Source organism: Cavia porcellus, unplaced genomic scaffold, assembly GCF_034190915.1.
Source record: "Cavia porcellus strain 051 isolate PalLab524CR breed Dunkin Hartley unplaced genomic scaffold, mCavPor4.1 scaffold_9, whole genome shotgun sequence".
NCBI lineage: Eukaryota > Metazoa > Chordata > Mammalia > Rodentia > Caviidae > Cavia > Cavia porcellus.
The window spans coordinates 71,058,613-71,073,487 of NW_026947492.1; the positions used below are offsets into that span (position 1 = coordinate 71,058,613).

Below are 14,875 nucleotides of genomic sequence, written 5' to 3' on the forward strand. Positions count from 1 at the left end.
AAAAAGTTGTGGTATTGTTATACAATGGAGTACTATTCAGCTATAAAGGATGATCACATTGAGATATTTATAAATAAATGGGTGCAGCTTGAGACCATACTCATAAGTGAAATAAATCAAACTCACATGTATGAATACCGAATAGTTTCCCTATTGTACGAAATGATTCAAATATATAAAAGTATGTGGTAATCATGATTCCCCATTATGTGGCTTTGAAGCTTTATAAATTTTTCACTCATTAATTGGAATGGCTTTATTCTGGGCTGTTTGATATTATTGCCGGTGATGATATGAACAGGTATTTTGAAGAAAACAAGACATCATAATATCTAGTGCTGATTTAATATCATCTTGTTTTGAAGTCCCACCAAACTATTGCTCTTCTCCAAAAACCATTGGTTTTGTCATGTTGTATCTTACTGGATTTTATTATATACGATAATATAAACAAAAATTTTTATAGACAAAGAGATAATATAGAAACTGTTGTTCATTTTCAGTTAGCTGGTTGTAAATGCCGTGTAATACTTTCATCCACTTGAATGGTTTCACACTGTCTTGATATTTGTGATGCTATAGTATACGAAGTTATATTCAAATATTTCCAGGAAAGAGACACTATGGTAACTACTATTAAGCCGGGTTATCTTTTGGTGAAGCACTAGGTTGCTGAAATTTTCATGCTTTGACCTGTATTGTTATGTTTTCTTTTATCTCAATCTCCCCCTTATTCATAAAAAATTATTCATTTATTTGTCTATTTTTTTAATTAAGTGAAAAATAAAAAAAATTAGCAGGATATATTATAGTAACATTTTTGATCTCCTATTAACTTGATTTGAAGCTCTGTATTACTCCTACTATCTTGTTTTGACTGATTAGATGTGTTCTATTTTGTTTGATAGTATCAAGCTTGAGGGTATAGGCAACTACTTTGAAGGCAATAAGATTCACTATAATGCCCATTCTGGTTTGAGTATTACCTTCTTTTGAAGTTCTGTAATTTTTCCAATATTTAGGTTTTATTGGTCTTGTTCTGTACTATTTTGTTCAATTTTATTATACCTAATGATATAGGCAACCCTTTTTAAGGTAGCAAGAGGCATTATGGTAACCATTGTTGATAACTTTGTATTCTATTTTTACATCATGTGCTATGTCTATCCTTTGTTTTGACTGACTGCTGTGTTTTGTCAAATTTGGTTTTATACTCTTCCAAAAAAAGTAGTAAGAACTCTGGGAGTAATAAAACTCAAAATGTGTAAATTTTGTTGTAAAAAAGAGAGGGGAAAAAAGTTCTCTAAAGAATACAATTGCAAGTGTGTTTAGGTGTATTAAGATAGATGACCATATAACTGAATTTTTGTCGGATCATTGTACACAACTGTTTGTAGTCTCACTGTCTGAATTTCCACATTGTATGCTTTCATCCTGTAACTTGAGCAACTATTTCTAAGATGACAATATGTAATCCATTAACTAGTGATTTCCTATTGGTTTTTTGTAATTCTGTATTACTTGTACCCTTATACTGTTTTTTTTCCTTTAAATAAAAAAAAAACAGTAGCAGAGGTACAGAAGTAGGACCCGTGGATACAGGTTTTGCAGGAAATAATAGAGGAACCATAATTAAACAGTGGTGTCACTTTGTTTAAAAAGATGTGAAACTCATATATTTTCAAACTGCATCCCATAATTTGACTGTTTCTAACAGCAAGTTCAAAAATCAGGATACTCTGCTTTTTGTTTTTTAAATTTTTTTTATTTTAAAAAGATTAAGATAGAGGAATAACAGCAGATCAGAACCGAACATTTTAAGCAATACAGTATTTCACCACAAGACAACCCAATATATCAGTAGCTACCATAATGTCTCTTTTCTTGAAATAGTTGAGTATACCTTCATACACAATAGTATCAAACATAACAAAATAGTATAAAACCATTAAAGAGAATGAAAGTATTACAGGGCATTCAGAAACAAATAACAGAAAATGAACAATGGTTACTATATTATCTCATTGTCCATAAAAGATTTGTTTATACTATCATACATAATAAAATCCAATAAGATACAACATGATAGAACCAATGGAAACAGAACAGGATACTATTTTGAAAATCACCAAGGATCAAAATGCAATCTAGGTTTGAAGCATACAAAATAATGTCTTTTACATATACGACATACACACACAGAAAGTTAGTAAAATAAATAATTTGACAAATCTAAGGAATGAGATATAAAAGTATGGCTGAGTCTTTGTAAGTTCAGAAAACAGTCCAGGTAATTGAGTGTCTGTTCTTCACACAGCTATGGCAACTGCAGACTATGATGCCAATGAACTGCTGCTTGGAGAGAAAAGGAAGCAAGATCTCCAAGAGCTGCTGGAAAATGTGGGACTGGACACTGAGTTTTGGTTGCCCAAGTTTCAGGAATACCTGGGTGTGACCTGTGCACAGGCCTTACAATATTTAGAAGAAAATGATATCCAAGTCTTGAAATCCTTGGTGCAGCATCCATGGGAAAAGAAAGCCCTGGAGAAGCTGTTTGAGCTGTCACACTCAAATATTTACCTAGACCTACAGGAGTCACCAGTGGAGATGCTGAACAAAAGGCAGAAGCAAGCAGAACAAACACTTCAGGAGCTAAAACATATGTTTTTAGAAGGAAGGCAGAGACAGGAAGAGGCAGTGAAGAGGAAAGAATCAGAGCTGAGGCAAGCAATGGAGATCCCTGAAGAGTACTGGCCACCGCCTGAACAGTCCCTCAGTCAGGTCATAGAAAACCTGCAGAGATATCTCACTCTCATGGGACAGTCTTGTACCACAGGAAAAATCTTTCAGATAGACATCTGATAAGATGGGCATCTGGAGGCCTTGCCCTGCAGGGAATTTACCAAACCAGCCAACAAGGTGACCTGGTGTACAATAGAGAAGAGCTACTTAGTGTCCCTAAGGAATTCTCACTTTTGGGATGTCAGCAGGGCACACGGATAGAAACAAAGGAATTTACATCTTCTCAAGAAGAATCCATGTTCACCCAGAGAATACAGAAGCTGGGTTTCAGTGTAACTGCATCAGCTAACGGTGGAGGATGGGGATTTTGCGTAGAAGGTGGCACAGATAAAAACAAAGATTCAGAATCCAAGGAAACCCATCAACCACATTCTGAGCACTCTTATTTTTGCTCAACCAAGTTCTACTACATCCCCCTGGCCTGCTGCCACTTTCGCATTGGTCAGCTCCAGTTCTCCAAGGCTGCTCTTCAGGAACTGAAGTGCATTGAAGACCTTCTGGGTCACAATGCATCTCCCTTGCTGAAGCAAAGGACTGAATGCTTCTTCCACAGGTTTGGTTCTCATGCTAACCAAGGGCCTCTGCACCTTGGAGGAATCTATTGGTGGAAGGCAATTTTAGAGGGTTTCCAAAAGGAGCAGCTAGAAGAGGTCAAGCAACAGGCATCAGAGGCCTTGGATATTTACATAAGGGGCAGCTTCTCTGGCTTTGGAGTTCAACTTGCTGCAAGTATGACTCTATCAGACTCACATTCAACAAAAGCTTCTCAGAACAGAACTCTTCAAAACCATCATTCTACTGTCAGATTATCTGTGGCCCAGATTGGTGGCCCACCAGAGGCAGATGGCATTGTCCAGTGGAAAACAGGTCTTATGGCAAGCAATCAAACCTGGTGTGTCATTGACAGGGGCCTCCAGTTGGTGGCAGTGTGGGACATAATTCTCTCCAGTCACAGAAGTGATTTTAAGGATGCTTTGAAACTGGCCAAATGCATAAGAGATAACTACACTGCTCTGACTGGCTTCAGTGCCCAGATCCAATATGGGGAGGAATTACTGAGTGCTGAGGAGGAAGCTAGACTTTTCCTACGGGATGTAAAATCCTGGGAAGTGTCTGACCCTGAAGCACAGCTTAAAAAATTGATGAATCTCAGGCAAAGGTTGTATCAAAAAACAGCAAGTAATGACATTTGGGTTAATACATGCCTCACAAATTCATATCTGCAGAATTTCTTAGTAAACACTGTTAACTTTTGCAAAACTTCTAATTATGAAACTAAATTTATTAAGTCACAGCTGCTCACACTTCTGGATCCTCATGTGTACAACTTGACAAACTTTCCTCAGGTTCGCTCTATCGTGCAGTGGATCTCCCAGTCAGAATCAAAACAAGGTGAAGTCAACATCTCCCAATTTTCAGAATTAATTAATCTCTTAAAAAAAGGTCTGAGTGACCTCTTGGAACTGAAGTTCAAATGTGACTCCCCAGAAATTGTAGCAGAGGCTCAAACAAAAGTCACTTATGACGTTAGCTTGGCTCTTACCTGCTATTTGAATTGCCTCAGAGAGATGAAGCACACAGACACACAGCTCCTGTTACTTTCTATTTTAGCTGGTGTAGGATATCACGTGGTTAATAATACCTTTCACTGTCTCCTGGATTGTGATGAATTAAATTTTCTACTGGAGAAAATGCAAAGTGCCCAAACTAAATACCAGGAGCTCAAAACTACTTGTATCAAGAGGGCTCAGGCATTCCTAGTGCTTACTTGTCTGACAGCCTCAGCTGAAGTCACAGCTGTTTCTCCAGAAGAAAAAACACAGCGTATGTCATTGGCCAGAGAATATATTGGCCAATCCCTGTCCAAAGAAGTTGCACATGTCCTCCACAAACATGGAGCAGGTCACAATTGAGAAATCCTAGAAAAAGACTTGAGATTAATCATTGATGGTGATTATGAATATATCGGATCATCATTGCCAATAGACAAGATCAAAGAACAGTTACAAAGCCACTTTGATGAAAACATACAGATATATAAACCCCATGATAAAGACAATCCTAAACAGGAAGTGATAGAAAATGGAGCATTCCAAGATTTACTCCAGCGCCTAGGTCTAGAACAATACTTCCCCAAAAGGATGAGCAGAGATAACTTTCACAAGATCTACAAGACTTGTGTCTACAGAAAACAGCCAAGCTCTGAATGGGAACTCCCTTTCTATTTCCTACAAAAGCTACTGATGCTTCATTATGGATTGAGATATCTGGTATTCAAAGAAGAAGAAAACAGTGAACATTGGGTTTATCCAATTGCCTGTGATCTGGAAAATGAGGCTTCTGATCCATATGATGACCTTGTTGGTGATGGTAACAGTTCTCTTATCCCTAAATCCTGGCCTCATATTCACCCAATGGATATCCAGATGGCAGTTTTTCACTGTGCAGATGTTTTTGCCAAACGGTATATTTTGGGCAAACTTTCTATTTGTCAGTTTGCTGTCCCCCTTTTGGTGCCTAATCTTTGTACTTCAAAAATTGAATTCTCCCTTTGGTGTCTCAAAAATATTAGGAGGAGTTGGCAGTGTACAAGAAAATCACCATTGAAAGGAAGGTACCAATTTAATGACCAGCAGATGTGTCGTGTACCATCCTCCATTGTGTCCTTCATTAGAGTTGGAAATGGCCTCTCTGCTTCCAAATCTCAGATCATGAACTGTCTTCTCAGTAAACAAAAACATGATGTGTTTTTTCACCGACACTGCAAGGGAAGCAGCAAAGACTGTCTCTTGATGGAGGGTGTGGTGGAAGTCTACTGGTTCTGTCCTGGGGAAGAAGATGAAGACAGATTTGACAACTGTGTGACCTTCACCAATCTACATGGAAATGCAAAGGACCACCCACAGCAGCTTGCTTTCCTGCAGGAGATTTCTTCTATCATTGTGATCCTCATCTCCGCCTCTGATGACAATGAAGAAAATAGAAAAACTGTCCGTAAAGTGTGGCAATCATCCAGAATTCTGATCTGCTTGCTTGATGACAAAGAAAACAACACAGTCAATATTTCTGAGAAAAGAATAAAAATTGCTATAAGGAATAGAAATGAGGCAGATTTAATAGAGGAGATTACTACTACAATCAAACATTTCCTAGAGCTCTCTGACACTGCTCTCAGCATGGAAGATTGTTCTCACACTGCACGTAAGTTAGGATTCCTTATTGATGAAGACCAGAGAGACTGCAAGCAAGCTAAAGACAAAGTAGATTATGAAGTCCCTCCTGAGTGAAATGAACTTATCTCACATGAAGGAAAATGTGCTACCACTTCAAGGAGAACTGTGGCATCTTTGGTGTAAAAAGGACAAAGAACTCTATCATCTAAGAGAGAAAGGGAACAAGAGCATTGAACAACACAAGAGTGAGCTTGAGAAAGAAAAACAAACAATAAAGCAACAACAGTTGAAAAAAGCCTTTCCTCAATAATTTACTGTTGTCTTTTCTACAAATCTTGCAAAAACTCTCAGAAACTCATGTCAAACTCTACTTTGTGCAGTGGTTGAGTGATTTTATGGACTGTCTCACTGCAGAACAGTTGGAAAATCTGCAGGAGAAACAAAGTTCTTTGTGGTCAAAGATACAAACAGAAAAGCAAAATGCACAGAATAGCAACAACCTGGATATCTGGCAAAATGAACTGGACACTGTCACCACAGAGATCAGTGACTGTACCTTGGGAGTTGAACAGCTTCTCAGAGAAGTTGGGCAGCTTTATGAAGCTCTGGAAGAAAATTCCTCTCCAAAAGACCCCATTTTTACCTCCCTTCCGGAAATAGCTGCAGACTTGATGCTATCTGGCATGCCTATTGAGTTGATGGATGGGGATGCATCCTATGTGCCTCTAAAATGGGTAGCAGCTGTATTTGACAAGGTCTCGGAGAAACTTCCAGGTAAGAGACTGTTTGTTCTTTCTGTCCTGGGCCTGCAGAGTTCAGGGAAGTCCACCCTGCTGAATGCCCTTTTTGGGCTACAGTTCAAGGTCAGTCCAGGAAGGTGTACTCGGGGGGCCTATATGCAGCTTCTGAAAGTGGAGGAGACCTTTGCAGAGGAACTTGGATTTGATTTCCTGTTAGTTGTAGACACAGAAGGACTCAAGGCACCAAGTCAGAAAAACAAATCTCAGAATTGGGACAATGAGTTGGCAATCTTTGTCATTGGACTTGGAAACTTGACTCTGATCAATATATTTGGAGAGAATCCATCAGAGATGCAGGATATCCTACAAATAGCTGTCCAAGCCTTTCTGAGGATGAAACAAGTGAAAACCTCCCCAAGTTGCCTCTTTGTCCATCAGAATGTAGGGGAAGTTACAACAAAAGTGTGCACAATGCAAGGAAGAAGGCAGCTGCAGCAGAAACTAGACGAAATGACAGCTATCGCTGCTGTGCAAGAGCAATGCTGCAATGTGTCCTGCTTCAGTGATGTCATTAAATTTGATGTCAATACTCATGTCTACTACTTTTCTCACCTGTGGGAAGGCAATCCCCCAATGGCCCCTCCCAACCCTCGCTATAGTCATCAAGTCCAAGAACTAAAAAGTAAAATTCTTTCGATGGCTAAACAGGAATCAAGGCGAAGTATGAAAATATCTGATATAAACGTCCAAGTGGAAGATTTATGGAGAGCCCTGGTCAGTGAGAACTTTATTTTCAGTTTCAGAAATACTAGAGAGGTCATTGCCATGAGAAAACTGGAAACCATGTACAACAAGTGGTCCTGGAAGCTGAGGAGTCACGTGCTGCATTTGCAGAATCAGCTGAACAACCAGATTCAGAATGGAAAAATAGAGAAACTCGAGAGAAGTTCACTTGAAGATCCAGTTGCAGAAAAATATGAAACTATTAAGGAAGACCTTGAGAAGTATTTCAAGGAAGACCAAGAGTGTGAAATACTGATTCAGTGGAAAGGGAATTTTCAAAATAAGTTATTAATCCTTAAAGAGACACTTATTTCTGATGCCAAAAAAGAAGCCAATAAACGTATTGATCTTAAGAAAAGTCAAAAAAAGCTGTGTAGGAAAGACGTTTATGAAAGTGAAATACTGAAGAGGAGTCGAGAGTTGGCTTTAACTGTAAAAGGGGAAGAATTGAGTGAGGAGGAGTTACAGAAGAAATTCAATCAACTTTGGAGTAAATGGGTCTATGAGGTGTCTTCAAGTCTTCCTCCAGCAACAGAACCTAAGATTGACGTTGATTCTGAGAACATTCTTTTAGAGCATTTCAAACAGAATAAAAACATAGGGTGTAAACTAAAAAAATATGCTGGAAAGGAATTTAAGATCAATTATGACAAACATGTCCAAATGAGAAAGTGTTATACATTTTTTGTAAGTAAGTTAGAGAAAAGTGATGAGGAGTTAATTCATATGACTACTGACCACATTATTTCAACATTTAAGGAAACTATCACTGACATTCAGAAGCAAAAACGTGATTACAATGTAAATGATTTTCATGAAATTCTGAGAATAATAGAAGAAGTGACATCTGCACCCACACACGAAAAGTACTCATTTACAAGCAAATATAAGATTCAATTATCTGTGTGTTTATTCCAAAAAGCATCAAAAAGTTTTAAGAAAATGCATGAGATGTTTAAGAGAAAAAATGATCCTGTAAACTATCTGGAAAGTAAAAAAGATGATTTCTTCATGAGTTTCAAGATCTCTTGCCAAGGAGCAACCTCTGTCAAATTATTTGTAGATTTTTTTGTGGGACAGGCTCATTCCTGCTGTATCTACCACCATATGGGAAAACATGGCCCTTAAAATTGCGGGGGACATGCAAGCTACCTGCCCTGCATTCAATGGAAACAGGGCTAAGCTTGAAAAACATATTCTCATCTCTTTGGCAGAGGAAGAAAATTTTGATAATTATTGGCAATACATTCATAATCCAAAGTCCTTTTTCAAGAGCTACATTGAAAACCATATTAAAAGATATTTTGCAGAAGAAAAAGTTAAAATAAAAAAGAAATTTTTAGATATAAGTTTAGACATCAAGAGTGTCATCCTCTGTGCTATTCAAAATTCCACAGAACAGGCCAAAGATAAAAGCAGCACTGCATCTGAGTGGTTGGATTTCTTCTGTGATCATCTGGGGAACAAACTGATCTTTCCACGAGCAGACTTGAGAGGCATTGAACACCTGGAGATAAAAGATATTGAGTTTCTCAAAGAAGCCATGACTAAAGCATTGGGTGATGCAACGGAAAAACTGGATGATAAGTTTTTAAGTATGCCTATAGAAAAAATGGTACCTGTAATTGAGAAAATCCTCTCTGAGCAACTCTGTGGCTGCTGGAAACAATGTTACTTCTGTAAATCCATTTGTACCAATACCATTCCTACACACGAAGGAGACCATAGTGTTCCATTCCACCGTTCTCAGGCTGTCAGTGGATATCATTGGCATAAAACAGATGAGTTCTGCATTGCTTTCTGTACTACTTCAGTGGCAAGTAATAATTGGTTTATTACATATGGCCATCTGAGTTTTCCATTCATGACCTACCGGCAAGCAGGTGGGGATTATGCCACTTGGAGCATTACCCCAGATTCATCGTCCCAGTCATATTGGAAATGGTTTGTCTCTCACTTTAGATCAAGGTTAGAAGAAAAATATGGGAAAAGATTTAAAAATAGAGGGGAAATCCCTGGTGCATGGTTTAAAATCACAAAGGAAGATGTACTTAATGACTTGAAAAAATAACTGCAAAAAATAAAAAATAAATAACACAACACAGATGGCACTTCTGGTATTTGATCAAAAATACTACAATTGGATACCACACTAAAACACATCCTCCTTATGACTAGAACCTTCAGATACACATTTTTAAAAATGAAATATAAGAAAACAAATCAGCAAATGTTTCAGAATTTCAAGCTATGGTATAGAAGAAATCCTTTTCTGTGTCAGCTCCTTGTGGTTTACAATCACGTTTCTAAGATATGCAAATCTGTTTAAAATTAATTTAATTCTCTAGTTTTATACTTAAACTATGTCCCAAATCTTTTCTAAAATATATGATGTCTCAGAGAAAGTCACCTTAATAGGAAATTTATATTCTATTTATTTCTGTTTGTGTTTTTGAGATAGCATCTTGCTATGCATTTCAGAGGTCCTTGAACTCACTTTGTGCTGAGTGGTCTCAAACTTTCAGTGATCCTCCTGCCTCAGGCTCCCAAGTGCTGGAATTATAGGCATGTGCCACCATGTCCAGTTTAACAGGAAATTTAAAGTCAATCCAGGCTGCCACAAATTTTTTATAGATTAACCATATAGATATGTGAACAACATATAGATTATGGATTGAAACAAAAAATTGACTCTAAGGTTTTGAATGTATTTCTTTCCCTATTTCAAGTTGAAAGGAAAAACTATCAAACCTTCAGTATAAAGACATTCCCAGAAGTTTATCATTTCTAACCATAGTAATGTTTAAGTATGCTGTGTTCTGGGCAAGAATTAATTAGAGATTTAACCGAGATAAAGACTTTACCAACACAGGGTAAATTATTAAGCAAAGAAGGCAAATAGCAAAAGATTAACTACTTTTTAAAATTTCACCATCATTATTTTCTGCTATGGCATCCAGGTGTTGTTCTGTTCACACTGCATACACACACACACACACACACACACACACACACACAAATTCACAAAGCTTATGAATTCAAAGCCTGGTTTTATATACAACTCTGAACAGGATTTGATCCTGGAACAAAATTTATTTTATCCAACAGAAAAGGATAATTTTAATGAAGTCTGTGGACAAACTCAAAAATTTTTTTAAGCCAAGCACCCCCAAAAAAGTCTTCCAAGAAAAAAGTTAAATATATTGCATACAGTTTTCAGAAACCTCAATACTGAAAATTAGCTGGGTTTTATTTTAATAAGAAATTGTCTCTTTTACATATGAAATATAATTAAGTGCATATCTACAAGTTAGACACAGTTGTGGCTCTTTAACCATTTGGTTATAGTCAGAATAAACATGATACAAACTCTGAAGTCAAGGAAGGACTTGAGAAAGAAGTTTTTCTATATTTCTACTTCTAGTACTCAGTTCTCAAAAATGTTGATTGAAAGGAAACATGATGGGAAGAAGAATTTTCTACATGTTGGATATAAGGTATTCATTCAAGTCCATTTACAGGTATAGCGTCTGTTTCTCTATATGCAGTGAAAACAAACATCCAAAATTTTGATCTTAAGAAATGGAATATGGAAATATTGATGGTGTTCCCTTTGCCCCTCAAAGGGCTTTAAGAAAAGTGTGCTTCAGAATTATGTTCACTATTATGTCTAGAATCAGAAGATGAAAAAATTACAGAAACTCTTCCTGTACAGTATTGTTTCCCTTTGGTCTTGAGAAATAGTACTGGTGAGAGTTTTGGAAAGATGTCTTAATATGGAAGAACTGAAATATTGATGGAAACAGAATCTATCCGACATGGTTTCTATCTCTTACTTCCCTGCACACTTGAAGAAGCCTCAACATTCAATTAATATTTCTGAATGCTTTTTAAATTTTTAAATGAATTCTTAAAATTTTAAAGTAAGAATTAACATGTATGATGTTACTTTTGATTTTCAAGTCAAAAGTGAAATTAACAGTCAGAAATTTTTAAATTCTATTGTTGCTGTTTAATAGGAAATTTTCTTTTCTTTTTAAAAAATAAAAGTTCTTTGACAAATTCCTCAAGTTGTTAAGAAGTGTGATTATAAAATGAAATTCAAGATCTATTCTCCAGGGATCATACATGCAAAAATAGACAAAGGTAATTGTGAAAGAAGATAAATGAGTAGGAATGGTGATTTCTGAAATAGTTGTACAGCAAGTAAAGCTGCCATCAGGAGGCTCAGACTTAGAAGAAAATATAGCAACAGGAGATTGGGTGTCACTGGGGAAGGAAATTTGAGAAACAATGGAGTGGTACAAATGGAGTCCAGAGAAATGAGATTATCAAGAGGAGGAGGCACTGGGTCTGGGAACAAATCAAAAGAATAGAGATCAGAGTTATCAGCTTAGCAAGAATAGGCTTTACCTGGTCAGTAGAATGGGTCTCTCAGAGTCCCTGAAAAGGAGAATAGAGACATGGAAATTGAGAATCACCTCACCAGTAGGTTTTACAGAGATTGTAATCAGTCATGCAGAGAGAAGAGCCAGAGGCCTATAAGGATGTGGCAAAGGGAGTGACAGATTCTATGACACCAAATCACAGGTATATCTGTATTATTCCCTTGTATATGGATTTTAAAAATTAGAATGCACAGAAGTAGAGACTAAGATGGTGGTTACCATGAGGGGATGGTAAGGAAAAAGAAAAATGTGGGTCACAAAGTAGTTTCAAATATTTCCATATGTCAAATCTAGTATCACAGTCTCACCTAATTCTACCAATTCCTCTTTTCTTCCTTTCCTCTAATTCTTCTTTTTCCTCTTCAGCTTCTGTTCTCCCCAACCTTTTGGTTTAACCCACCTGCGACATCCAGAAAGGGAGATATTTTATCTATGGACAGAAATAGTTGATATCTTCTTTATCAAAAGTCTTCCTAACTTTACATAAAATATTGATTAAACATACAGCAATCAATGTAAAGTATGGTAGTTCATATGTCAGGAATGTCAACAGTAAGAAAACATCAGTCATAAAACCCCTTTTAATATACATTTTTTTTCTTGGAGATAACAATGGTCAGTACATGGTGTATTGTCTTCAAAATAGTTGCACACGTTACAAGATATAGGCATGAAAAAATGATCAAACAATGAAAACAAATGGTTCTTTGTGGTGAACTATCAGAGATTTGAATTATAATTACCAATCTTGTAGAGTCTGGTTAGCAGCACAGGAAGTATCAGGGACTCAGAAGTGGCTGGCTCAGGGAGAGAAATCCAGATGCTGGACCCTCCACTTATTCTGTGGGACTGGCAACCAATATGAGCATAACCAGGGACTTGATAGCAAGCCTTTTATCCATAAAATTTTTTACTCTTTTTTTCTTTTTTGCCATTTTGTCACCTTTACCCACATTCTTTTCCTTATCATCTACAACTTTCATTCTTGTTTTTAAATTTTTATTCTATTTTTTCTTCCCTCCTTCTTATTTTTTCTCTTTTTAAATGATTGGGGAGAACCCCCATCAGAGAAAATTAATCCCATCCCACAAACACAGACACCAAGAACAGAAAAACCCTAGAATACCCCTTCATCCTTTCTTTTTTACCTTCATCCCTAGTTTCCCAAGCCTTGTGTGATCATACTTTGTTCTCTAGCCTGGCTTCTACTTCCTTGCCAGTTATCTTTGTTTTATACACTATTTTCCTTAAATATCCCCACCAACGGGTATAAATTACCAATTGGCAACACTTTATGTATAATCTCCTAACTTAAGATTTGTTCTGTTATATAACTATAGATTTTGCTCCTACGGTCAGAAATGCAAATCAATAATTACTATATTATGTCATTTTTTACATTGTGCTTGATGCTATTGCTTTGATGATTTTACTGCTATTGCTAAAATGGCATATCTGCTGCAATCATTTATTCTCACTTCTGCAACAATACTGGGAAGTTCTAGGGTAATAACCTCACTAAAACTGTACACCAAAGTGCTGTGAAGTGAGCCAAACAGATACCAATAGCCTACTCTTAAATATTTGAGATAGTAGGACTTCAGGACAGATACAAATCAAGAACATCCTACACAAAGAAGACATCCCTAAGAACAGATTTCTAGGGAGTCCTTGATACCAGTGATATAGCTACCTAGTACAAAATCTCACAGGAATCATGACAAAAAAGATAGTTTTGAAATAGCGAATGACAATAATAAGAACTGTGGGAGTAATAAAACCCAAAAAGTGTAATTGTTATTGTAAAAAAAAGAAGAAAGGAAGGTGGACTAAGGGATATAACCGCAGGTATGATTGAGTGTGTAGGATGGAAGACCATATTACTGAGCTTTTGTTGGATCATTGAACGGAACTGTCTCCAATATCACTGTATGAATGTCCACTTTATAAGCTTTAATTTTATAATTTGGACAACTGTTTCTAAGAAGACAATATGTAACCTATTAGTGATTTCTTACTGTATATTTTTTTCTTGAAATTCTGTATTACTTGTACCCTTTTACTGCTTTGTTTTTATGTCCTTTCTTTTTTCTCTTTAAATAAAAAAATCTAAAAAAAAAAAAAAAAAGAAATAGAGAATGACAAGGGAAACAAGCAAAATGCACATCTCAGGCATCCAACTCATTCACCATATGTCCAGGAGACACTGACATAGAAAAAGTTGAAAGACACTCATCTAAAATTTCTGAAATAATAGCAACTGAAGTAAAGACACAAATCCACGAGAATATAGAGTAAATCAGGTTAGAAATAATCTTTCAGGTAAAGAGGAAGATGTCAATATTTATGTAGGAAATGCTCAGAAAACACAAGTGAGTGATAAAAACAGAAAATGGTGGGGACAAGATAGACATGAACAAAGATCAATCTAGAAAAGAAATGGAATGCATGAAATGGATTTACACAAATATTCAGGAAATTAAATTTCCATTGAAAGCTTGCAAAACTGCCTGAAAAAAACTAAAGACAGGAAATAGCAAGCATGCAGGGCAAGATCTCTCTCTCTCTTTTAAAAATTTTATTTAAATGAAAGAAAAGAAAAGTTAAAAAAACAAAATAAAAAAACAAGAAAAAAGAATACAAAATTCAAAAAGAAATTAACATCAGAAAATCGCTACTTGATACATTACGAATTGTCATCTTAACAATACTTGATAAAGTTACAAAATCAAAGGATTAAAAAGTGGCTAAACATTCAGGCATTGACAGTGCAATCTCTTCTGTTCAGTGATCTAATGGAAACTTAGTAAGATGGTCCTCTATTTCACGCACTATACAGAGCATTATATCTTTTAGAGCACTTTCCTTCCTTTTCACTTTTACACTGTCTATCATAGGTTTTTGGATCCCATTATTCTGTCAGCTCTTA

The 14,875-nt window shown here is 36.4% G+C and overlaps 1 protein-coding gene across 1 annotated transcript; it reads left to right on the forward strand.

Annotated features, from left to right (window-relative positions):
- The first annotated feature begins 2,319 nt into the window (after window positions 1–2,319).
- Window positions 2,320–11,503, forward strand: LOC100732265 (interferon-induced very large GTPase 1-like). The gene is given in 5 exon segments (XM_013147592.2): window positions 2,320–2,815; window positions 2,818–6,067; window positions 6,069–6,278; window positions 6,280–8,563; window positions 8,565–11,503. Coding segments are annotated over 5 exon segments (7,245 nt in total). The 3' UTR covers window positions 9,570–11,503.
- The last annotated feature ends 3,372 nt before the right edge of the window (window positions 11,504–14,875 follow it).